Source organism: Hemiscyllium ocellatum, chromosome 4, assembly GCF_020745735.1.
Source record: "Hemiscyllium ocellatum isolate sHemOce1 chromosome 4, sHemOce1.pat.X.cur, whole genome shotgun sequence".
Taxonomy (NCBI): Eukaryota; Metazoa; Chordata; class Chondrichthyes; order Orectolobiformes; family Hemiscylliidae; genus Hemiscyllium; species Hemiscyllium ocellatum.
The window spans coordinates 18,342,962-18,368,664 of NC_083404.1; the positions used below are offsets into that span (position 1 = coordinate 18,342,962).

General features: G+C 40.3%; 1 protein-coding gene across 6 annotated transcripts in view; it reads right to left on the minus strand.

Annotated features, from left to right (window-relative positions):
• LOC132811374 (band 4.1-like protein 3) overlaps positions 1–25,703 on the minus strand; it is a 183,035-nt gene that overhangs the window by 138,857 nt on the left and 18,475 nt on the right. For all 6 annotated transcript variants that reach the window (XM_060822805.1, XM_060822804.1, XM_060822808.1 and 3 more), the window contains exon 2: positions 355–540. In XM_060822805.1, coding sequence (XP_060678788.1) covers positions 355–525 — 171 coding nt within the window. In that variant the 5' untranslated portion in view covers positions 526–540. The remainder of the gene's footprint in view (positions 1–354; positions 541–25,703) is intronic.

The following is a 25,703-nucleotide window of genomic DNA, read 5'->3' on the forward strand; positions in this document are numbered from 1 at the left end:
TCATATGCAGTCACTTGCATCTGTCAGAGACATTCACAGATTGTATTATCTATACAATAATACAGCTGAAGTTGTATTATAGAGGTCACTTCTCTTATCCCAAAATTATTACTTCCCCAATGCAAGACACCAGGATCCCACCAGCTTTCCAACAGCTAGTAGAAAAGTGATGTCTGTATTCACAGCCCTAAACCCAGACCAGACTTGAATTCCTTAGCTGTGATCGAAATTGAAGAGATTTTGTGCTCAGTGCTCTTAGAATGGATCATTGTCATGTGATAATAGACCTTTCAAGACTTAATGACCCTACCCAACTTGATCTATCTAAGAAACATGTATAAAAATATGACATACCTGCTCCTTGGTCTCAGAATTGCCAATTCCTTTTGGGGGTCCGTCAATTCCGTCTTCCTGTTGACGCTCTACAGCCTGCTGTTGTTCTGCTGTCGTCTCTTTCTTTTCAGAAGCTTCCTTTTGGTCTTGTTCCTGCTTTGATTCAGAGTCTGAACCCGGTTCCGTGGTCATGATTGCAAATTAACCCTGGAAGACCAATTTGTTAGACAAAGTCAGCTTACAATTGTTTGGGACAAAAACAATTCCAGAGAGTTTTGTTTCACTTGTTGGATTGTAAGAATAGCATGAATGATACAGAAAAACCAGTGCAATGCACAGCCCTCACTGAGCTTGGTAATGATATTCCTTCAATTTAAAATAATGGCATTGTCTTCACCCAATTTTCTTTCCTGCTGTGAACCAATCTGCTGAAATGCTGCAAATAAAAACCAACTTCAAATACTTTAGCTGACGTTATATCAATTCAGGATATCGGAAAATATATCTCAAAAAGACTCACCAATTCATGAATCTACCAACCAAAAATTTGATCTGCCATCTGGACAAGAATGCAAATTCCCTTAGTTACCTCACCCCATGGAGACACTACCTCATTTTCACCTCCCAAATAGCACCTACTCTGTCCAATCTATATCGTTATTCAAGTCAAAGATTAGCATCTTAAACTTTACTTGCACTGTCCACTCCATTTCACAAGCCATACCTCATTAGAATGAGTTCCATATCTTTTCCCATACGTTTCTGCACTCCCATCACCGCTACCCTCCTTACTGTTCCCTCTGCCTTCTCCCAAGTCACAGCAAATGAATTTTAAACTCTTGTCTGGATCTATCAATCCCAATATCTCAGTGATATTCTCCAATCTCCAGTAAACTCCCCATTCCTCTAAATGCCTTTGTTTTGCCATGGTTACCACCTCTTTTAGTCACTATGATCCTACAGCTTCCATCCTAACTATTAACACCTCCTTCAAATGCTTTCAAAAGATCTCTGTCCATGCTTTCATCCATGCAATCTTCCTAATTTCCTTCAATCTTTCCTTTTTGATGTCTGTGTTGAACATCCATTAAGACTTTCGGTTTTCGACAAGCAGTATAGCCATACTAAACTGTTTGTTAAAAATTCCTTGGTTTGTTTAAAAAACATTCAGAGATTATAACATCTTACAAAAATGATTCCAATCTTCTGATAAAGTTTAATTATCAGTGTGTAATTCTCAAAATCTAGTCTGCTCATAACTAAGCTAGATGGCCATATGCTAAAGGAAAGTAATCATTTGTACGGAATTTTCTAGGGATTTAATTTTTCTCCAAACATATTGACGGAGAGAAACGAGGAGATTAGTTACAGCACATATCATACAGAATAAAAAAAACAAACTCAATTAATTTAACAAAAGATGCAGATCTGCAGCTGCAATGCCAGTAAAACAGTCAACATTTGCCATCATCATTGCAGAGACTGACAGCAACCTTGGCAGCTTGTTGAGTTAGTGTGGAAATACTGAAGTTGATTTCAGTAAATCAGTGCTATCTAAGTTCCTGCAAACTAAAATCCATAAGAAATCCAGGAATTGACAAACACCTCTACTGAGTCTGTTAGTCATGTTGCAAAAACTGACTCTTGAATGAGGTAAAATTGGGATTTTAATAACCTTGACTTTATAATTATTACTAAACACTGATCTGAAAACGCTAACATCATACTTGTCAAATGTGGAATTTATGTACTATGAAAAAATATTTTTAAAAATACATTTTTGAAAGCTTAATTATATTGCTGTTAGCTCCAATCCGAAATGTAGTCATTTGTTACACTTGCTGAAAAAACACATATTAAAGTGAAGAGCAAAAGGAAGGCTTTAATTTTCTAACCTGCTCTCTGCAATAAAATCGGAACGTTACAGGGAAGGACAAAGTCTGCACAGCAGACATAGTTATATCCTGGTGTCTGCTTTCTTCAAGGTCAGCAGCAATCACCACAGATCCATCATTGGAGAAACAGGGCCAACGTGACTTCTTCAACATTTCATCTCGCTGGTTAAGACTGGAAACAGTTTTTTTTGGGGCTATAGTTGGTCATACTGTGTCAACCTGTACATAAATGAGTGCCATGCTTAAAGCATCTAATTCCTCCTGTAAATATTGGATCATGAGCTTCTTAAAGTTATTGTAGATAATCTTTAAATACTATAAGTTAAGAGCAGAAGACAGCCATTTGGCCCCTCATATCTGGTCCTCTATTCAACGAGATCATGACTGATCCAATTATCATCAATTCCACTCTCCTGCCTTTTGCCCTAACCCATCAATACCCTTATTGATAAAAAAAAATGCCTCTTTCACTCTTAAATACACCTCATGACCCACCCTCTCCAGGCAAATAATTCCAAAGATTCACTACCCTCAGTGAAGAATGTCCTCCTCCTCTCCATGTTAAATGGGTGACCCTTTATTCTGTGATTGAGCCTCTGGTCCTAGACTTGCCCACAGAAGGGACATAGCCCCTTCACATCTATCCTGTCAATTCCCCTAGAATCTTCTAAGTCGCAATAAGGTTGCCCCTCATTTCTTCCTAAACCTCAATGAGTACAAACTCAAGTGCTCCTACTAAAATAATCCCAGTATTAACCAATTGAATTGTAACTATGAAACACAACATACAATTATTTTCCAATAATACTTAAAACAAGCAATCATAATATCTAAAAATGTTTTTTTTTTGCCAATATTTCTTTCCAAACTGCACATTCAGACAGACATTCTAGTCTCAGATCTCTTTACTTGATCCACATTGAATCCGCAAAAAAAAAAGTTACTTGCGTATCAGCAGAGTTGCCTTCTAAAATAGACACGGGAGATGGGATACAACATTAAGGCTGACATCACTTTATACAAGTGCAGCAGAAATCCCCCTTTACACACGCTTGCCAATATAAAAGCAACACAGTACAAGCAACTCCAAAGAATTGCTCAGCCAGAGTTCATTTGAAGTATCACAGCTTCCACTGGAAACAAGGAAAATATGGCGGTTTTCTTTTTCCCTCAGTCAGGCCCTTGTCCCTTCAGTGTGTGTTTACTGATTACTGTCTCAGCTGAGATGGGCCTACAAACCTTGGAAAAACTGCATGCAACAAAACGAGGTGCAGAACTACTTCTCATTTTGCTGAAATACCTGGGGGGTAATTTTACCTTGGCCATCTTAAAACCACTATTTGCAGAGTGTGGAACAGGCATTTCAAGTCAGCCCATGCTCCACCCCACTGTACCACCAACCCAAGGCGATTTAGACTAAGAGGAGACCCCACCTTATGACGGCTTTCAAAACTAAGAGTGTCATCTTGAGTAATCAAGGATAGAATGAAGAGTAGCTCTATTGTGCACTAAGATTATGGTCACTTTACATTAATCAGTACAGGGTATTAAAAGGAAACACAATAGTGAGTCACACAGGAATTGCATAGACCTAGGCTAATCAGTGCCTCTTCTATGATAACACAAAAAGAAACATCCTTATGGTCCTTGAAACAGGATCCACCCTGCACCCACCATTTGGTGAATTATTTGTTCCACAAGGTCAGGCTATTCAAAATAAACAAAACTAAAACTCAACAGATCTTTAAAGGCCAAGTATTCCTGGAGTGCTACATGAGACAACATAAAAAAGTTTGAACAGCTGCTGCCTCAGCATTACCACCCACCATCACACCAGGCCTCACCTTTAAAAGGTGGCCAAATAAACTCAACCCAACATCCCAATCATTTATCTTGTTGCCTAATATTGCCCTGGTCTAAAGTTAAGAGCATCATGGAACTGACATTCTCAAAAATACTTGCTGCATTTTATCTCGTCTTGGTGACACTGAAGTAGTTGGAGCCCTTAGCAGCTAGTATTTGTGTTGCTTATGTAATCCAACACTAATTTCTAGCACAGGTACAGCTAATGCAGCACATTTTAAAAGCCACTTCCATTGGATGCATTTAAAGGTTACGCAACAGTGCATCATATAGTTGACGATCAGAGTGGAAGAGCAAGTCTGCAGCTGCAGGGTCCAAGAACTTGCAACCTTATAAACTCAGTGCATGAAAAGAAAATGGAAGGCTTTTGTGACACAGTGGCAGTGACCCTACCCTTGAGCAAAAAGGCCTGGGTACACCACTCCCCTTTTATTATAACACATCTGAACAGGTTGATTAAATTGTCTATGAAAAGAAAATGCTACGTGAAGGTAATATTTCCATGAGCATTAGACAACACAAACTTCCTGCAAATCAATGTGGAGAAGACCATCATGCATATCTGTGCAGCAATGAATGTTAATTTCATTGTACTGCAGTTCATACTACAGCATGAACAAATCTCAGACCATCTGCAATGCAGCATCCAGTGGCAGTGGCCTGAAGCCAAGCTGACCAGCCTCTTCTGAGCATTCAGGCTGCTGAAGCTGGTTTCTATTCCAATCTTCTGAGATGCTGCCGTCACCTACATCAACATGTTCTGTGACTGGAATAAGAGCTGATGCAGACTTCATTGCAGGTACTTGTTCTGTGCAGGTCCCTGTAGTTACTTTAGTACAAATATGCTGGTAGTCCATGCACAGTTGCCATTTATTTTGGCTGCACAAGTCTGTCTAGATCCCTGAAAACTGGCTAGAAAGCAAACAAGACAAGAAAGCCATAGAAGCATCAAGCGCAATGCAAGCAAGTACACAGCTATCTCAAGATAGGGCAGCAGGTAACCCCCTGAATCCCAGAAGGCTCTCAGTAATAAATAGCAGTCAGCCTGCTCACTTGAATTCTGCTGCTGAGAAACGATGTGGAAACAATCAAAGCATACGTCATGACCGATAAAGGCTGAAACACATCAGCGCAAACTTAATCTGAAGATTAAGGCAACAGCCTTCATTCTGTTGAATTTAAAAACTGAAAGACAATAATTGAAACTCTACTCGAACAACTCTAGCATTAGGGAAAATAGGTTTTGGCAAACCATCACAGGTCCCCGCACTATCCAGTTAAATCCCATAGTGCCCCAAGAGCTGGAACAAACTGAGTGAATTTGCATATCCCCACCACTCCAGCAATCTTCTATATAAAATGGCAGAACAGGAAGTGGGCGTGGATTAGCATGTTCCAACATCATGCACCTTGCTGTGGTAGGATAGCCCTCCAACCCAAGATGGCAATTGAGGAGCCTATGGCCAATTAACTTCTCCTGCCTGCTGGGTCTGATTAAGCAAAACACAGGAGGTGAATTGAGTTAAGATGGCAACATGACAGCAGGCAGGAGAAGCTAATCAAAGCCTACAGCTATTAACTTCATGAGTACATCATTTTTACTCACCCTATGCCTAAAGTAGGGAGTTAAACTAGATTCTGATATGATATACAAACTTGATTTCTCATCTTAATTCTAAGTACTTTCCTTATTATTTGTGTATTCTAGGTACAGATGGTCCCTTACCACAGAAAGATTACTGCTAAAAACAGCACATTTGCAGGACATAGAGTACGGCACGGTGGCTCAATGGTTAGCACTGCTGCCTCACAGCACCTGGGACCAGGTTCGATTCCAGCCTCAGGTGACTGTCTGTGCGGAGTCTGCACATTCTCCCAGTGTCTGCGTGGGTTTCCTCTGGGTGCTCCAGTTTCCTCCCACAGTCCAAAGATGTGCAGGTTAGGTGAATTGGCCATGCTAAATTGCCCATAGTGTTGGGTGCATTAGTCAGAGGGGAATGGGTGTGGGTGGGTAACTCTTTGGAGGATCGGTGTGGACTTGTTGGGCCGAAGGGCCCGTTTCCACACTGTAGAGAATCTAATCTAATTAGATGACATTATTTATAATGTACGCATTCCAGTTCCATGCTGAATTAAAATTAATGTTGTATTAAAAATAGGTTACTACCTGTTTCAAATAACTTGTTGCTACGTACACAGGTAACTATAAAAGGTTGACATCTAACATCCAGATCTAGCATTCAGCTCCCTAGAATATAGAGAAGCACTTGCACATAACCTGATGCTACCCCCCAATTATGAACAATGTTCTGCAATAACCATAGTAGATTTCCCTACAGCACTATAACGTTCATGCTCTAGTTAAGTCTCGCTTAACTCACAACAAGGAAATCATGTCCCTGAATTAGAAAATTGCCTGCACTTTTCAAAAGATGTATATGAATAACTCAATTAACTGCAAACCAAAGGGAATGCAGTCCTGAAACATTCAAATATGATGGAATTAATAGCAAAAACTCTTCCCATACTGAAAAGGATTTTCCCCAGAGCGTTGGTTTGACTAACGTAATAAAAGTGCACTACAAGTACCTTGCAATTAATGATTCTGCAGACTGGTTATCTAAATCAATATACTTCATCTGCCCTGATACACAGCCATATCAAAAAATAAAAAAAACAAATTCCAAAGAACGTTTTTAAAAAAAAACTGAACTTGTTATTGCAATGGGCTGCATGTTCTCCCATGATCTGAGTAGCTCACCAAACAATTCTAGATTACGTAGGAGAAAGTAAGGACTGCGGATGCTGGAGATTAAAGTCGAGAGTGTAGTGCTGGAAAAGGACATCAGGTCAGGCAGCATCCGAGGAGCAGGAGAATGGACTTTTTGGGCATAAGTCCTCCATAGGAATTAGATTTGCTAAAATGCAAGTTATTTAAATAGGAAGAGACTGTAGAATGCTACAATAGAGGGGTCATATATGAATCACAACCAAGAGAAAAAAAATACAGGTACTGCAAGCACTTTTATAAACAAAAATTATTGATTATATATGGGCGGTCACTGGCTAGGCCAGTTGTTGTTGCATGTTGCTAATTGCCCTGGTTATGTAGTGGCGAGCATTGCAATCCAAGGAGTGCAGGCAAATCCACAATGCTGTTCAGAAGTTCCAGCATTTTAACCCAGTGGCAGTGAAGAAATAGCAATGTAAGAACTTGCAGACAGTAGTCTTCCCATGCATATGATGACGTTGACCATCTTGGAGTCCTTTCCCAACAGCATTTTAGGTGTCTCCATGTTCCAAGGCCTGCAGTGGTTCAACAAGGTAGGTCACCATCACTTCTCCAGGACAATTCAAGGTGGGCAATAGTTACATGCTGGCTGAGCCAACAAAGTCCACATCTGCTGAACAAGGTTTTCAAGAGCAACAAGAATTGAGAAAAGGTGGCTGATTCCGAAACAAAGGATTCTCTTATGAAGGAAAGGCTGAGCAACTTGGCCCTGCACTCAATGCACTTCTGTAGAAAGCCATGGGTAGTCCAGTGGCTCAGCGGTTGGCACTGCCACGTCAAAGCACCAGGGACCCTGGTTCGATTCCAGCCCCGGGTTAACGTCTGTGTGTTCTCCCTGTGTCTGCATGGGTTTCCTCCGAGTGCTCCGGTTTCCTCCCACAGTCCAAACATGTGCTGGAGAGAAGGACTGGCCATGCTAAATTTCCCTGTAGTGTCCAGAGATGTACAGATAAGGTGGATTAGGCATGGTAAAAAATGCAGGGTTACAGGGATAAGGTAAGGGTCTGGGTGGGATGGTCTTTAGAAGTGCAGAGTGGGCTGAATGGCCTTTCTACATTGTAGGGGTTTTTTTGACCTCCCATACTACCGTCTTACAGCGGTAGTGCTTAGTTTTCATTGTAGGGTTTCTATGGAAGAGGTGATCTTATTGAAGCAAAGATCCCAAGGAAATTTGACAGGGGAGATGCTTTAGGGTATGTTTCTCTCGCAGGAAGCTCGAGATCGAGGGGACACAGTTTGAAAATAAAGCGGCTTCTGTTTCAGTCAGAGATAAGGAGGAATCTCTACCAAGGGTCACCCGTGCTTGGAATTCCCTATTCCTGTAAACAAGTGGGTGGGGGCACCGAGCATACTACAGGCTGAACTAGACAAACTTCCCACTGACAATAGAGTGAAAAGGTAGAAAAGGAGGGGTACAGCCACCATCAGATAAACCAGAATGTTATTGAGTGGCATAGCAAGATCACAAGGTCAAACGATTGTTCAAATTATTACATAAATGTGTTTTTTATACAACTTCTTAAAGAAGCAGCAGCTTCATTTACTTCCAAGCTCTTTTTGTTTGAAGAAATACTTTCATCATGATTGCGTTATAAATTTAGACAAGAAATAAAATCTGACATTTTAATTTAGAATACCTGTTAATACAAATGCATGCATTACTATGGTGACACAATTACTAATTGGCCATCTTCAACAATTACCTACATGTGTAAGTAAAAAATGTTAGTTCTTTTGGTACATGTTTTGGAACATCCCTGCATATATTGACTGCCAATGATACATACGACTGTTGCGTTGTCAGAAACATTGCAATAATTTCCCCACACCAAGCTTCCCAGACAGCACTGCGATCGTGGGATAAATATTCACCAGCAATCCAGGGATAACATTCATGCTCTTGTTCAAAGTGGTGCTACGGGAAATTTTATGTCCAGCTGAGAGGACAGACAGGACGTCAATTAACTTTCCATCTGAAAGACAGCACCTCCCTCAGGACTGGGCAGGTGTCAGCCTTCATTTTGGTCTTTAAGTCCCAGTGTGGGATTTGAATGCACAACCTCTTGACTCAAATGAAAGAGTTCTACCAACTGAGCTACAGCTGACACACATTGTCACTGGATTATAGCTATTACAAGGGACAAAGCTGGAGCAGTTCAAGGAAGGAGTATGGACCGTTTGCCTACATGGGAAGATTTCAAGATACAACGTATGATCTCATTGCACAGTGCAGAGAAAATCTTGTCTTTGTCTTTCTTCTATGCAAACACAGCAGAAATGAACCACCACACATAGAACACACAGCAAATAGTAGCAGAAAGTAGGCCATTCAGCCATTTGAGCTTGTCGTGCTTTTCCTCCAACTCAGTAACCTGCTCCTGCTTTCTCCCCATACCCCCTTATCCCTGCAGCCCCAAAAACTAGGGTGTAGGACCATTCGGCGCGGCTCTTATTTAATCCTTTTCAGGCTTACTTACAAGCATTAACGAAAGCAATAAAAAGAAAAATAACGTTTATCCTCTTCAGTAAAAATGTTAAAAAGAAAATAAAAATAAAAATACAAAATTGTTGATGGCATTTTAACAGGTTTTATTTTATTTTAATAATTTGTATATTAATATGTTTTATTTTAATATATTTTAATAATAGTAGTTTAATAACTACTACTGAATAACTACAAAACAGTTCTGTGCCGAAGTGGATCACACTAAACCGGCCACGCCGAATGGTCCCACTCCTCAAAAGCTATATCTCCTTCCTGAAAACATTCAATATTTTGGCCTCAAACATTTTCTGTGGCACAGAATTCAGCAGGTACCCCACTCTCTGGGTGAAGAAATTCCTTCTCATCCCAGTCCTAAATGGCATACCCCATATCCTGAGATTGTGACCCCTAGTTCTGGACTCACGAGTCATTGGGAACTTCCTTCCTGCATTTACTTTGTCTCCACACGTTAGAATTTCATATGATCCATGAGATCACCACACCATTCTTCTAAACTCCACTGAACACAAACTTAACCAACCTAATGTCTCTTCATTCTCAGTCCTGCCATTCCCAAGAATCTACTACCAAACCTTTGTTGCACTCCCTACATAGCCAGAACTTCTATTCTCAGATAAGGAACATTAGATATAGGAGCAGAATTAGGCCATTTCCTCAACCCACCTCCACTGAGTCTGCTCCGCCATTTGATCACGGCTGACGTGTTTCTCAACCTCACTCTCCTGTCTTTTCCCCTTAACTCTTCACATCCCTTTACAAATCAAGAACCTACCTACCTCTATCGTAAATATACTCAATGATTTTGTCTCCAGTCTTCTGCGGCAATGAATTGCACAGATTCACATCCTCGGACTTAAGAAATTCCTCCTCATCTCAGTTCTGAAGGGTTGTCACTTCACTCTGAATCTGTGCCCTCAGGAGGATCTTAGAATTTCCTACCAATGGAAACATCTTCTTCACTTTCATTCTCAGTATTTTATAAGTTTCGATCAGATTCCTCCTCATCCTTTTAACTCAGAGTCCTCACTGCTCCTCACACAACAAGCCATTCATCCCCAGGATCATTCTTATAAGCCTCCTCTGGATCCCTCCAATAGGAGCACATCCTTCCTTAGATGTGGGGGCCCAAAACTGCTCTCAATATTCCATCCGCAGACTGACCAGAGCCTTATACTGCCTCAGCAGTACATCTTTGCTCTTGTATTCTAGCGCTCTCAAAATCAATGCGAACATTGCATTTGCCTTCCTAATTGCAAATTGAACCTGCAAGCTAAACCTTGGAGAATCCTGACTAGGTCTCCCCAGTCCCTACATGATTCAGATTTCTGAAGTCTTTCTCCATTTAGAAAATAGTCTATTCTTCCTCTCAAAGTGCATAAGCCTCTCACTTTCCCTCAGTGTATTTCATCTGCCACTTTGCTACCCACTCTCCTAGCCTGTTCCAAGTGTTCTGCCACTTCCACAAAATTACCAGTCCCTCCACCTATATTTGTGCCATCTTTAAACTTAGCACCAATGCCCTCAGTTATAGATATAGATATATGGAATCCCTACAGTGTGGGCACAGACCCTTCGGCCCAACAACTCCACACTGACCCTCCAAAGAGTAACCCAACCAGACGCATTCCCCTACCTTACTATCTTCTTATCTTAATATACCCCTGACTAATGCGCCTTATTACATATCCCTGAACATTATGGGCAATTTAACATGGCCAATTCACCTAACCTGCACATCTTTGGACTGTGGGAAGAAACCGGAGCACCCGGAGGAAACCCACACAGACAAGGAGAGGACGTGCAAACTCCACACAGACAGACAGTCACCCGAGGCAGGAATCGAACCCGGATCCCTGGCACTGTGAGGCAGCAGTGCTAACCACTGAGTCACCGTGCCGCCCAGATGTTGGATTTTGGAAACCTTTGTTTGCGGTCTGATGCAAACTGGCTATTTCTGATCTGTTCTAGATGGAGCCCAATCAATCCCAAGTGCAATTCAGTTGTGTTGTAATCCAAACAGAATTCCCAGCTCATATCCACAAAAAGTAACAAACATAAAGATGGATGCAGCAATGGCCTAAGTCAGGACTGCTTTAACTTTGGTCTATTTGTGCCAACCCACAACACCAAATAGCACATGTTGCATGTCCAAAACCTTCTCATCAGAAACAAAAAGTTCATCTTTCTGGGCAGCCTCATTTACATGAAAAGGCTGTTGTTGTTGTTTTTGGTATTTTACAGCAGGAACAGGAAGAAAATATTCAAACCCATCGATCAATAGCAGTAATGCCAATGCCAAGCCCTTCACTTTTTAAAGTGAATCTATTTCCTTCACATGGTGATCCACGACAAGTTAACTTGAGTATTCAATTGTCCAATAGGCGAAAAAGAAAATCCATGTAGGGTAGAGGGATCATCCAGCTAAATTGTAATGTCCAAGTAATCCAAACACATCAGCGCCTCAGTCGTTATGTGAACAAGATCTGACTCTTTCTCATCTGAGAGGCAACCCTTCTCTGTACTATGTTGGTAAGGCTAATCAGTTTCCTGAAGAAGGGCTTATGCCCGAAACGTCGAATCTCCTGTTTCTTGGATGCTGCCTGACCTGCTGCGCTTTTCCAGCAACACATTTTCAAGTCTAATCAAATGCAAGTCATATGACAGCAAATGCTGACCCAATATTTTAATTTTCATTGGTTAGACACTTAAATAAGCATGACAAGAGTGGCCATTCTGTTCTAAATGTGGCTTCTTAATATATTGGGCTGCACGACCAGTTATCTCATGCCACAATATTCATAGTGCAGCAGATACGAGGGCATCACATTTAAAAATGTAATAAAAATAGATGCACAATATACTGTGAAAAATGGCCTGTGATCAGTCCCTATTTTTCTCACAAGTCATCTCCTCAACTTCGTTGCTGAATTTTAATTTTGAGCAGGCCAGTCACGCAGGGAACATTACAGGATTGTACAACTTGTAACTCTGGAGCTCTCTGGTCTAGCACCTCTGCAGCTCCACACCCACCATACTTTCAGTTCTCCCTGAAAGGCTCCTAGTGACTCTGCATCCATCTTTATGTATGTTACTTTTTGTTACTGCCTGCTCAGGTTGGATACTCTAAAATCTTTTTTATGGTGAAACAAGTATGGGCAATATGTATAATGGGTGGTCACGTGAGTAGCTGTGGTCTCAACACAGACTCCTGTGGAACTCCATTAGTTCCCAGCTGCCATCCTGTAAAAGACTCTTCTATCTCTTCTCTGGCAGTCAGCCAACCCTCCATCAATGCCAAGTACAGAGTACTCCAGGTCTGATCTAACCTAGGCCCTGTACAAATGTAGCAAGACATCCCTGCACTTGTGTCCTCTCACTATGAAGACCAACAGGCCATTTGCCTTCTTCATTGCCTGCTACACCTTCATATTTACTTTCAGCAGCTGGTGTACAAGCACTGAACCTTCTCCCAATCTATTGCCATTTAACTAAATAACCAAGCTTTGTGTTTTTGCAACCAGAGTGGATAATCTTACACTTATCCACATTAAATCTCATCTGCCCTGCATTTGCCCACTCAATTTGTCTGAATCACACTGAAACATCTCTTCAGCCTCCTCACAGTTCACTCTCCCACACAGATTTGCATCATCTGCAAACGTGGAGATATTACATATCGTTCTTTCAGCTAAATAGTGAATATACATTGTGAATAGCTGGGGTCTAAGTACTGATTGCTGCAGAACACTACTGGTCATTGCCACTCAGAAAAGTCCCTTTCATTCCTACTCCTTTTTTTCTGTCTATCAAAGGATTCTCTATCCACATCTGTATATTGCCCCCAATGCCATACACTTTAATTTTACTTGCTAATCCCTTACAAGGGACCTTATTAAAAGTCCAAGTAAAGTTTTTTTTAAGATAGCAAGCAATGCATCCTTTTTATTGGCAAAAGGTGCTCAGAATATTTGTATAATTCCATCATCTGCCTGCTTTTACCAAACATTTTGTCATCTTGGGTTGATGCAGAGAGCTGACAGTTCCCTGTTGCCCACAATACCATGAAAAACAAATTAAGAAAATATCTAGCTGGCCAATGAAATGGCAACTAGTTGGGCTAACATAATTTCCAAACACCACCAAGCTGTTTTCGGCCTCAATGAAAGCAAACACTCTACACTTTAACAGCCTGCAGCAATGCAGTGGATTACAAAGCAGAAGCTCAATTATCTGAATAAGATGGGTGGGGACTATTTCTTTTGGATAATCAATTATTCAGAAAATCGATTAAATGCCTTTCCTCTGGGGCTCGGAGTTTTCAAGTCTGCACTCATTGCGCGACAGCCCGACCCCCCACCCCTTCCAACACCTCCCAACCCCCAGCTCAAAGCTCACAAGCCCCCGCCCCTAACACCACCCTCCACCCGCCTCCCCCCAACCCAGTCCAAACCCACCCCCAGCACAAAGTGCACGAGCCCCCACCCCCCCCCCCCCCCCCCCCCACCACCCCACTCTCCAGAGCAGCTGGACTGTACACCGACAAGACTGCTGCTGCTGCCTTTGTGGGGCAAATAGCACACATACGCACAACTTTTAACTGCAAATTTTTGACAGGTTTCACATTTGCCCTGCACAGGACAATGTTGTAGAGTGTATTCCTGGGAACCAGTTTGGGGGGTGTGTGGTTAGGGTACACCTCTCTGTAGAACTCCAGGGAAAGTGGAGTGTGTGTGTGTGTGTGGGGGGGGGGGGGGGGGGGGGGGGGGGAGAGAGAGAGAGAGAGAGGGAGAGAGAGAGTGCACGCAGGAGGTCAGTCATTTGGAGACAGTGCCTGTTTAATCACTAAACAAAAGACGTTATCACTGTTGGAAATACGTCTTTGATATAATGTTTCTAATGGAACCTCAAAATCTCCTTCGGATAATCCAATTTTCGGTTAATTGGTATTCGGATAATCAAGGTGCCCCAATATAGTAATCTGCTGCAAAAGAAAACATTACTGCATTTCCACACATTCATTTTAGATATTGTCGAATTACTGAGCTTCATCACTTGTAATTTCGGTACTAAAGCTACAGGGACAAACAGTCCCCCATGTGGGATTATTGCTGGAAAGGAAATCAGCAATATAACTTTTTTTTTAGGGGCCCATTTTTGAAATGGAAAGTGAGATACATGGATACACTTGAATACAGGATTTGTTTAAAGCCATTAAACTAAAACATCAAGTTACAGATGCAAAACCAAAGCAAGGACAATTCTCAGAACACTCTGAGTAAAGTCACTCAGCACTTGACAATCAGAAGTCACAGCTGAAGAATTTCAAACGTTTAGTAGAAATCTATCCAGTTAAACATTTGAAGTTATTGAAGTGAGAGGTCTGTGCACATGACAATACTACAATTGTATTGTTCTCCCTTGTCCATATAACTCACAGTGACACTGTAACTACGCCATAAAGCCAAATGCACACAGACTGCAATGAGTCAACAAAGGCAAATTTAATTCAATTGAATTCCAAAAAGAAGGTAATTCTGAACTATCACACCAATGTAATCTTGTTTCTTGTGAGAGAAACAAATGTAAGAACTGAACAAAAGAAATTTGTGAAGTGGGTTTTTCTATCAAACTGAAGGTGAAATTGTTTAGGGAACACAATCCATAATTGCACAAATGTGATTTGACACCATGTGACATGGCTTTTCATCATCACTGCTTTAATAATAATGAAATTATTTTACCAGTGTTTTGGAAGTGTGCGCCATTTCTTAAAATGGTCAATGCCATGAAAGAACAGTTTACTGTATGTTAATCAATTCTATTGCACTGAAATTCCATCTATAAATGTATATGAAATGGAAATGTAAAAGAAACTAGGCATAATTTGACAACATATCTTCACATGCATATAATGATATGGAGTCTTAATTACTTAAGTGATATAATCAAAATTGATAACAACCTTCTTTTAGAAACTGCATCCATAGCAGTCAAACAAGAAGAACAGTTTTTCAGTTTTTAACATTCTGACAACCAGTCACCAATAATACCAATGGAAACTACTTTACCCAAAGAAGGATGAGAATGTGGAACCTATTACCATAAGGAGTGGTTGAAATAAGCAGCACAAGACATTTAAGGGAAATAGACAATCACATGAGCGAAGAGTAAAAAACAAAAGGTTCGACAGCAACAAAACCACATGTATGGGCTTGTTGGGCTGAATGGTCTTCTTTGCTGGGTACCCTGTGCAGTTATAGCTTTAAAAAAAAAATTGAATTTAATTTCTTTGCTGAATCGATGTACGTTTTTTTGTCTATAGGCCCTTCACTGCTTTGGTCCCTAATTTCAATTTCTCTGTTGCTGATGTGCAACTCAACAGGTTGGTTTTGAATCTTTCCTTCAGTGCCACGAAATGGAAATTACTGTGCACTCTCCTTCCAATGGCATGATCAACGATACTGCAATATTACTTTAAAAATTGGAGAAATGCCATCCATTTCATTGCAGGAGAATCATACAAATGCCTATAAAGCTGTACTCTGTATAGGGACCAATGAAAACTTTTACACCTAATAGGACAATAAACTTCAGTGTTGAGCCACATACCTGTTTGCAAAATATTTCCTTCTTAATTAGATATTGCATTAATTACAGCCAGTATGAGAAAGTGACCTGCAATATCTAACATTTTGCTTTTATGATAATTAGCTCACCACCATCCTCACCAGGGTGACTGGGGACAGGCAGAAAATGCTGGACCAGCCAGTGACGCCCATGTCCCATGAGTGGAAAAATGTTTTGGGCAGAACCCATTACTGGAAGAACAAAGGTATGTGTAGACCTTTCACAGCTGAAGTTAGAAAACAAAAGCTCAACACTGTTACTATAAAAATGATATTTTACAGAAATTTCAATTAAACCAATTAAATAGAACTTCCATAGTACACCTTGGTTCAGTGGTAAAAATCCTAACTAAGTCAGAAAGTTGGGGTTTCAGGTTCCATTTATCCAGACACTTCAGCAGATGACACCTCATTGTAGTTGACATTGTTTGGATGAGACGTGAAATCTTGTCTGCCTTCCAAAATGGAAACACGAGATCCCATTAAATTACTTTGATGATTAGGTGCGGAATATTGCCACTACCTAATACTTAGCCCACAATTAACACGAAAATAAATTTCATTCCTGTTTGTTGAACCTTACTGGCTGCTAAATGGTTGCTTCAACCCCAACTTTGCAGCAACTAATATTCTTAAAATGCTTGCAGGGTGCGGTCTCATGTTCCACATTTAACAATGTTATATAAATACAAACTTATATTTGACAAAGTTGTACATTTATGTCATCCAACCAAAATCCTGTGTTGGCAATTAGATCAGATGGAACATACCCTCTGTTAAGAACAGATCATTCAGAACTTGGTGGCAAACAATGTGAAGGGAAATACAAACCATAATTCCAGGTTGACAAACGGAAAGAATGCTAGCTACAAATTTTAGATAAAGAGTTTACTTTCAGTAAGGAAATTGTGCTCCTAAGGTTATTGGAGGTTATTTTAGTCAAACACAAACCACTATTCACAAAAAGGTTGAAGCTAAATATCAATATCTTACTACAAACACATCTGTCAGTTATAACACTGAACTGGATTCCCACAGGTCAGAAGTCAGACGACACCTTATTTGAAATCACCAACCTTTGAAATGTTGCTCCTTTGTCAGGTGAAGTGAGAGAGAAAAACACATAGGCACAGAATTTATAGGCAGAGAGATCAAAGCATCATACAAATGGTGTGAGTGGAGTGTCACCAGGCCAAATAATAATGTCTGCAGGTGATGAGGAGTGTCAGACACTGAGAGTAAAGTGTCAACGGCTGAATAACAAGTGAAGGAATGACTTATAATTCGATTAAATGAGGCAGAGATAATTACAAAACATTAAAGAGAGGTGGTGCTGGACACAAACCAAATGACTGGAATAACGTCATAGATATAAGAGTCAGATGCCGAGGGTCAACACCATTACCTTGAGAAATCTCTCTACCTTAATTAATTTGTACAGTTTTGTATTACTTGTTACTTTGGTCAGGCCCTCGGCCCACGACTCTTATGTTATTCCAGTCATTTGGTGTTTCCAGCACCACCTTAAATTTTTTTGTAATTATCTCTCTGTCACATTTAACCTGATTATAGGTCACCCCTTCGCTTGTTATTCAGCTACTGACACTTTACTCACATTGTCTGACACTCTTGATTACCTGCAGAGACCTATTATTCAGCCTGACGACACTCCACCTCACACCATTTGTATGATATTTTTATCTCTCTGCCCACTGATCTCTCTGCCTATAGATTCTGTGCCTGTGTGCTTCTAACTAACTTCAACTGACAGAGGGGCAGTGTTTAGAAAGCCTGTGATTTCAAGTAAACCTGTTGGACTGTAGCCTGGCGTCACCTGACCTTGTCCACCCCAGTCCAACATGGAAGCTCCACATCAAACCCACATGTCATCACTTCACTTTGTTTTGTGCAAATTGGTTGCCATGTTTTCTAAAATACAAGAAAGAAAATGGTGTAAAGAGAATGTCACTGGCTATAAGGTGCCTCGGAGCATATGGAGTTGTAAATGGCATTATGTTAATGAATGTACAAAATACTATCCAAAAATGGCACAGGAAATATTTAAGTCCAACATCTTATCTTGTTAAAAGCAACGTTATTTCATTTAAAAGGCTCTGGCAAGAATGTGATCTGCTGAGTACAGTTTCATTTGCTGATCTGTTCAATCAAATTATTGCCTGGAAAACTTCTGTAAAATGAAAAGAAATAGACACCTATATTAAACAAGGTTAATTTCCTGTTTTTAAGAAAATAAAACATTAAATTATTAATGTACAACAATGCAATAAATTGGAAAAAAAAATCATTTTGAGCCAAGTAACAAAGTAAACGAAGCAAAATGTCCAAGTTCCTAACCCGTCATGGACAAGCCAACGCAATTAAATCAAATCTATCAACTGCAGAAGCACCTTGCCTGTTCTAAGATAAGGCAACACTGTCGTGTTGCTAAGCAACAGAAGATGCCCAAAAGGGAGTTGTGTAGATCCTGGAAAAACTGAAAGGCTGAAACATAAAGGCTATTCTGGCAGCTGGGGTTCTTCTTCTTGAAGATTCACTGCATTGCATTCAATTCTGTCCAAGTGGAACTAAAGGTTTTCTACAAGAATATAGATGTTAAATTGCCTTCACTTAACTACATAAATGAGGACTGTTTAAACATGCCATGCACTTACAATGTACCTTACCATGACTGAGAAGCAGTACATCTAATAACCTAAGGCTGAAGGTTATACAGGCATTTATGACATCCATTTTGCACGTTACAAAATTCCTCAAACAACCAAGAAAAAGAAAGTTGATTTATTTTTGATTTTGATGGCTATCAAGTATATGATGGCCAGGGCTCAGCTTTTCTTTGAATGCACACCTAATCCAGTTTCACTTTATTTCCTCTCAGTTAAAAGATAACATCTCTGACAACGCGCTATATTTAAATACTGCACTGCACTGCCAGTCTAACCCCATCGTACCTGTTTCCCTCTAAGTTAGGTCTGAAGCTGTTTTGTTGTTTGGAGTAACGATTGCTGCTAGCTTAGCCAAGTTGATTCACTTACAACTTTCTGACAAGAGGCTTCAAGTACATCATCTCCCAATAGGTAGCTGACAACACACAACTGAGGCACTAAATAAAGACAATGGAGACTATTGGGCTTTATTTCTGGGCTTTATTGGCAGAGGAATTGAGTTCCGGAGTCCTGAGGTCATGTTGCAGTTGTATAAGACTCTGGTGCGGCCTCATCTGGAGTATTGTGTGCAGTTTTGGTCGCCATACTATAGGAAGGATGTGGAAGCTTTAGAGCGAGTGCAGAGGAGGTTTACCAGGATGTTGCCTGGAATGGTAGGAAAATCTTATGAGGAAAGGCTGAGGCACTTGGGGCTGTTCTCATTGGAGAAGAGAAGGTTTAGGGGAGATCTGATAGAAGTGTATAAGATGATTAGGGGTTTAGATAGGGTAGATACTAAGAACCTTTTACCGCTAATGGAGTCAGGGGTTACTAGGGGACATAGCTTTAAATTAAGGGGTGGTAGGTATAGGACAGATGTTAGGGGTAGATTCTTCACACAGCGGGTTGTGAGTTCATGGAATGCCCTGCCCGTATCAGTGGTGAACTCTCCTTCTTTATGGTCATTTAAGCGGGCATTGGATAGGCATTTGGAAGTTATTGGGCTAGTATAGGTTAGGTAGGATTCGGTCGGCGCAACATCGAGGGCCGAAGGGCCTGTACTGCGCTGTATCCTTCTATGTTCTATGTTCTAATCTAGATTCCTAATGAAAAGGACTGGAATCTCAAAACTGAGTCTTGCTTGCTGATGGAGGTTTGGCATACCATAACTTTGCTTCTGACTTGTGCTCCCATCTGATGTATTTCCATGTGAAACTCAATGAACCTGCCCTTATTTCCCAGATAAAACACAACTACAATCACAGAACCCCTACAGCGAGGAAGCACGCCATTGAGCTCATTGAGGCCATACCACCCCGACCAACAGCATCCCACCCAGACTCACCCGCCTACCCCAGTGCCGCAACCCTGCATTGCGTATGGCTATCCCATTTAATCCACACATCCATGGACACTACGGGCAATTTACCATGACTAACCCACCTAACCCACAGATCCCTGGACACTATGGGCAACTTAGCATTGCCAATTCACCTAACCTGCACATCATTGGACTATGGGGGAAAACCTGGGCACCCAGAGGAAACCCATGCAAATATGGGGAGAATGAGCAAACTCCACACTGACAGTTGCCCAAGGGCAAAATCGTTATCGAACCTGGATCTCTGGTGCTGTGAGGGAGCGATGCTAACTACTGAACCATGATGCCATATTTATTTAGTATTTATCAAATCATTCTTTGCCATCACCATCAAAATAAATCTCTATCTTTTACGTAAGTCACTGGCATAAATAACCCTCTCTTCAAAATAGTGCTGCAGGGTCCTTTATACACACTTCAGGGAGCAAGGACTTATTTCAGTACCTCCTCCAAAGATCAAACATCTTAGTAATTCAATGTTCTGTCAGCACTGCACTGAAGCATGACCAACTTTGGCAATATGCACAAATTTACAGTGAGGCTTGCACCCACAACATCCAACTCACAGAGAAAGGTACTGCTATCACATCAAGGATGATGGTTCAATCATATTTGTTGTAAGATGGCAAAGCCATGCATAAGATTTGCAAGCAGGAGTCTAAAAACAGGAGTCTAGTTCTGTTCATTCTAGATGCTAATACTGAAATTTTCTCTCCCCTCTCTCAGGAGAGGGACAATAAGTTTGAAGAAAAATCAAAAAAGAACGTGTTGTCACAGTGTTCATGGATTCATTTTCATGTAATAATTTATCTTTCAAAATAAACAAACTTACTTTTACGTTTTCACAGGTCATAGCCATAATAGGCACTGACATTTGGTAAAGAGCTTTTATAATTCACTTGGCAAATTAAAACTGAGATATCAATAGAACATATGGATGCCTATCAAAGCAAAGTTGAAAAGATAAAAATGCTTGCCTTAGAAGTTTTCCCATCAAATGTGAGTTCATATTTGTTGTCTTTTGAGAGTTTTCAGTTCAATTTTCAGTACTGAATTCACAATAAAGCAAGTTGGAAAAAATATCTTGAAAGGATTAGGAAAGGATTGATTTTTAAAATAAAGCATTGTAGTGCTCAGAATATGACACTGCAAAAAAGTGCTAGAAAGTACAAATTTGCTGACAGGAACGGAGTTTTAGTTTCGTGATGTCACAAGACTACAGGAAACAAACTGTCATCAAAACTATTTTTGAAACAAATTCCCATCACGAATTAATGTAAGAAAAATAGCTTGCTACATATTTTACATGGAAACTCACAGTTCAATTTCTGAAGTGTCAAATAGTCTAGTTAGAACATTCAGTGAATTTAAACTAATGTTAGTATTATTAGCAACTATGCAAAGTCCCCAAAGTTTGTTTAAAAATAATGCAGTGTCACTTATATCCCAAGACACACAGACATCCGTAATAGCTTTGTCTCATAAATTTCAATCACTATCACAAGCTTGTATATTAGAAGGAATGCTATTAGCAGGCACCTTGAATACAAATATGCTTGCAAAGCGGTAGGAAAAAACATCTCAGTATTTTACTTTTTTTAAAAAAAAAGTTTGTATATCAAATTCTAAACAAATATTAAAATACTTTCCCATAAATATCACACCGTTTCTTGACTCATTTCATAGCTCTGGGTGAACAGTTGTGAACATTGTTTTTTGATACATATGGTTGTGGGAAGCCGTTAGGAAAACATTTGCAAAAACAAACCATAAACCAACACATTCTAATCCTCCCAAACAAAAACACAGCTATATTCTCAAGAGTTAAACTACAATGTATAAAAAAAAGTCAGATTTTGCCACAAATTTCTTTATCAATTTGCATCAATACCTCACTTTGAATGTCATCTGCACAGTTCACACCAGACTCAGGCACACGCTTTACTTTTGCTGAGTTGCTGTTCCTGTTCAACCATCCACAGAACAAAACCATAGAGGAAATGATTCCAGCGAAAATGCTGTCACTTAAAATATCTTGACTCTCATCTCATGTGACTCAAGAAATGTAGACTGCACATCTGCCTGGATATGTGCGTCTACAGAATCAAGCAGCTCATTATCCTGGCCAAGGCAGCCCACTTGCTCAACACCTTAAGTATGAACTGAAATGTTCACTCTCACCATCGACACACAGTGGTGTAGTGTCTGTCATAGGCAGACAGTGAATACCAAGGTGCACCGCAATAACTCAACTAACTCCTTCACTTCCAAGGTGTACTTTCCAAATGTGTGACTTCTATTACATAGAGGGAGGAGGGCAGCAGATGCTTGGAAGTCTCACTACTTGCAAGCTCCCCTCCAAGTCACACGCCATCCTATCTTGGAACAAAGCCACCATACCTTCAATGTCACTTGATCAAAATCCTGGAACTCCTTGACCATTGCAGGTGTACCTGCACTAAATGATCTGCAGTGGTGCAAGAATAGTACAGCGCAGACACTGGTGAGCAACACGCACTGGCCTAGCCAACAATATACTTCCCATGGAAACATGCAAAAGGTTGCTATCCAAAATGATTCACTCAATCTTTGGGATATCACACCATTCACACTTATACACTCCTTCAGACTTTAATAAATCACTGCAAAACCGAAAGAACAAGGGGAAAGAAAAAAAAATCAACAAATTAATTGCAGCCTCATCAGAAAAAAGGAAAGGTGGTGTCTGGAGAACAATCTTCATCATCTATATACTCGATCAAGAGCTGGAATGTCAGACTGTTTAACTACAGGAGAGCCAGGCAAGCAGAGGACTCAGATTTATCTTGTATAAAAATGTCAGTATAGGTCTGTACTTTTTCCCACACAGAATTCTGTTAAAAGCAGCTTGCAAAAAGCCTTCATTTACAAGTCTGAATGTGGCAGAGGAGTTCAGTGAGCATGTTGGTGGAGTGCCAATCACAACTCAGCTTTCAGCTTCCAAACTGGGCTCTGCACCAGATCAGCATTGATATCAAGTGCCTATTCAGTTAAAAATAAAACTCTACATCACATCTTTGGGTGGGCTACATTGTCTGAGGTTTCTCCTGTTTCAACACGGGGTAAACCCCTCTGGTAATTTAAACCAGCCACACAGAAGTTCATCTCTTGCCATAATTTGTTAAAATTCGAGAGGCAAAGAACTATCCCAGAAGTCACAACTTAGAGAATAAAATTCTTAATTTTTACTTTAAGTCCAACAGAGAATATTAAAACCAACAACTATTTACAGCTCTTTTCTCTTAAACCTATCTTTTACCTCCCACTCTACAATACTGGTCCAATTAAAAAAAAATCCCAATTAAGATTTACAAAAAAAGTTTCAAAAACCAGTCAGCTTTATCGATTCTCCTTTGTAGATTTTCTCTAGGTCGGTTTTGATTTTCTGGTGCATAAAAGTCTTATAGGCAGGTACCTTTCAGAGAGCTCTTCAACTGGCAGTTGGTATTTCTGGATGCCCTTGGCAGTACTTCTTTTAACTGTTCAAAATGTCTGGTTTTATACCCCAAAACATTGGACTGTTTCACTGGTTTTATTATCATCAAAATACCAAATTCAAATTCGATTGGATTTTGGTATCTTATGGCATAACTTAAACTGATTGGACGAATTTGAATTTGCTTTTGTTTTATGACAACTCAGCTGCAGCTATTAGATTACTTACAGTGTGGAAACAGGCCCTTCGGCCCAACAAGTCCACACCGACCCGCCGAAGCGCAATCCACCCATACCCCTACATTTACTCCTTACCTAACACTACAGGCAATTTAGCTTTGGGACATTCTTATTTTGTTCAGGACTCTACGTGCTTTGACATTCCTTACTAGTTTTTCAACTCTCAAAAGGTACAGTACACCTCTACACCTTCATAACACTCCCTACTACTTTAACACCATTATTACATTGTTTAAAATGAATTGGCAAAGAACATCTGCACCACAAAACAGCCTGACGATGACTATCTCCAACAACTGAGAATCAGTTGACATTCAACGCATCATCATCCTCCTGCGGATTACCAAGACCAAAAACTGAACCAGACTGTTGTTCAACAGCAAACCAAAAGCTAGTAATCTTGAGGCAAACAATTCACCTCCTGTCACCCCCAAACCAAATCCACCAGCTACAAAGCACAAGCTTGATAAAACACTATTTGTCTGGAAGGGTGCAGCTTGAATAACACTTTAGAAGTTCAAGGTCATCCAGCATGAAAACAAACCCAACATACTGGCACTCCAGCTACCAGCTTCAATATTCACTCCCTTGACTAGTGACAGTTTGTATCTTTCACAAGATACACTGCAGCAACTCACCATGTTTTCTTTGACAGTGCCTTCTAGGCCCACAACCTCTGGCCCCAAAAATGACGTGAACAGCAGGTGCATATGTCAAGTGCCACCTGCAAGCCACACACTTCAGTGCTCATTAATTCTAATGGCATTGGGTCAACATGCTCAAACCCCCTTCCTGATAGAACTCTGGGTCTGCTTTCCCCATGGACTCCAATAGCGCAACAAAACACCTCACCACCATCTTCTCTAGGGCAAACAGAGATAAAGAGTACATGCTGGCGTCGTCAACAATTCCCACATCCCACAAATTAAAAAAAAAATGACCACGGGATTAAATGCAATAACTTCCACAAGAACATGCTCGAGGATGAGGATCTGAACAGGAAAACGACACTTAGCAAAGTGTTGACTTGTGAAAAAAGGAGACTTGTAAATCTGAACATCCCACATGCCGAAAATGAAAAAAGTTAGCCATACGCAGCATCCACTGACTAATTGATTTTGCAAGATTCTTAAGAAGACATTAAAAACCCTTTACAGTGCTGGTTATTCAGCTGAGCCACAGCAAAAACGTTGGTCATTTTAGGTGGAAATTACAACTTGTAGGTAGTCGACTCTGACGGCAAACAATAAGGACCAGAAATATCTTATTTTAAATCATCAACCGAGAATTCCGGAAATAATAGAAAAGCTGGAGATACCATCTCTCCTGTTATAACATGTGCATTGCATTTTGCATTGAACACAAGGTCAGGCTAGCCATGGTAGTTGTAGCAGCGTATTCTTCCGAAGCCCAATAGTCATAGCTGTTCATTAAAAAGATCAGAAACAGTTTCATCACCCATTATAAATATCATGACACAGATGACACCCATAAGTCTTCATAAAAAGAGGTGCTAATTGGAACAGACCAAATGAGCACTTGAGAATCCACTAATGAATCAAATTTATGTATTACGTACCACAGGGCAATACTCTGCAGCTTTAATTTTGAACTTCTCTGCACAAACGACATTAAAGATAAATTTAAAGATTAAAGCCACTGGTAATTTAAAAGATGCATACAGTCACGAAATGCTAAATAAACATAACAGTTGTAAAGTTGCAAAACTCTCACCCTTACTGTGAAAATTTGCAACAAGATATGCAATTCTTGAAGAATAATCAGACTGACATATCTACATGCAATCATTCCTCTGTCGAAACTTGAGCATAGAAACTCGTGTTTTGGTTTAGACAATGCTCATGATCTTACATGAGGAAAAATCTAAATTAAAAAATACCAAATTAATGGAACAATTTCTGGCAACATGG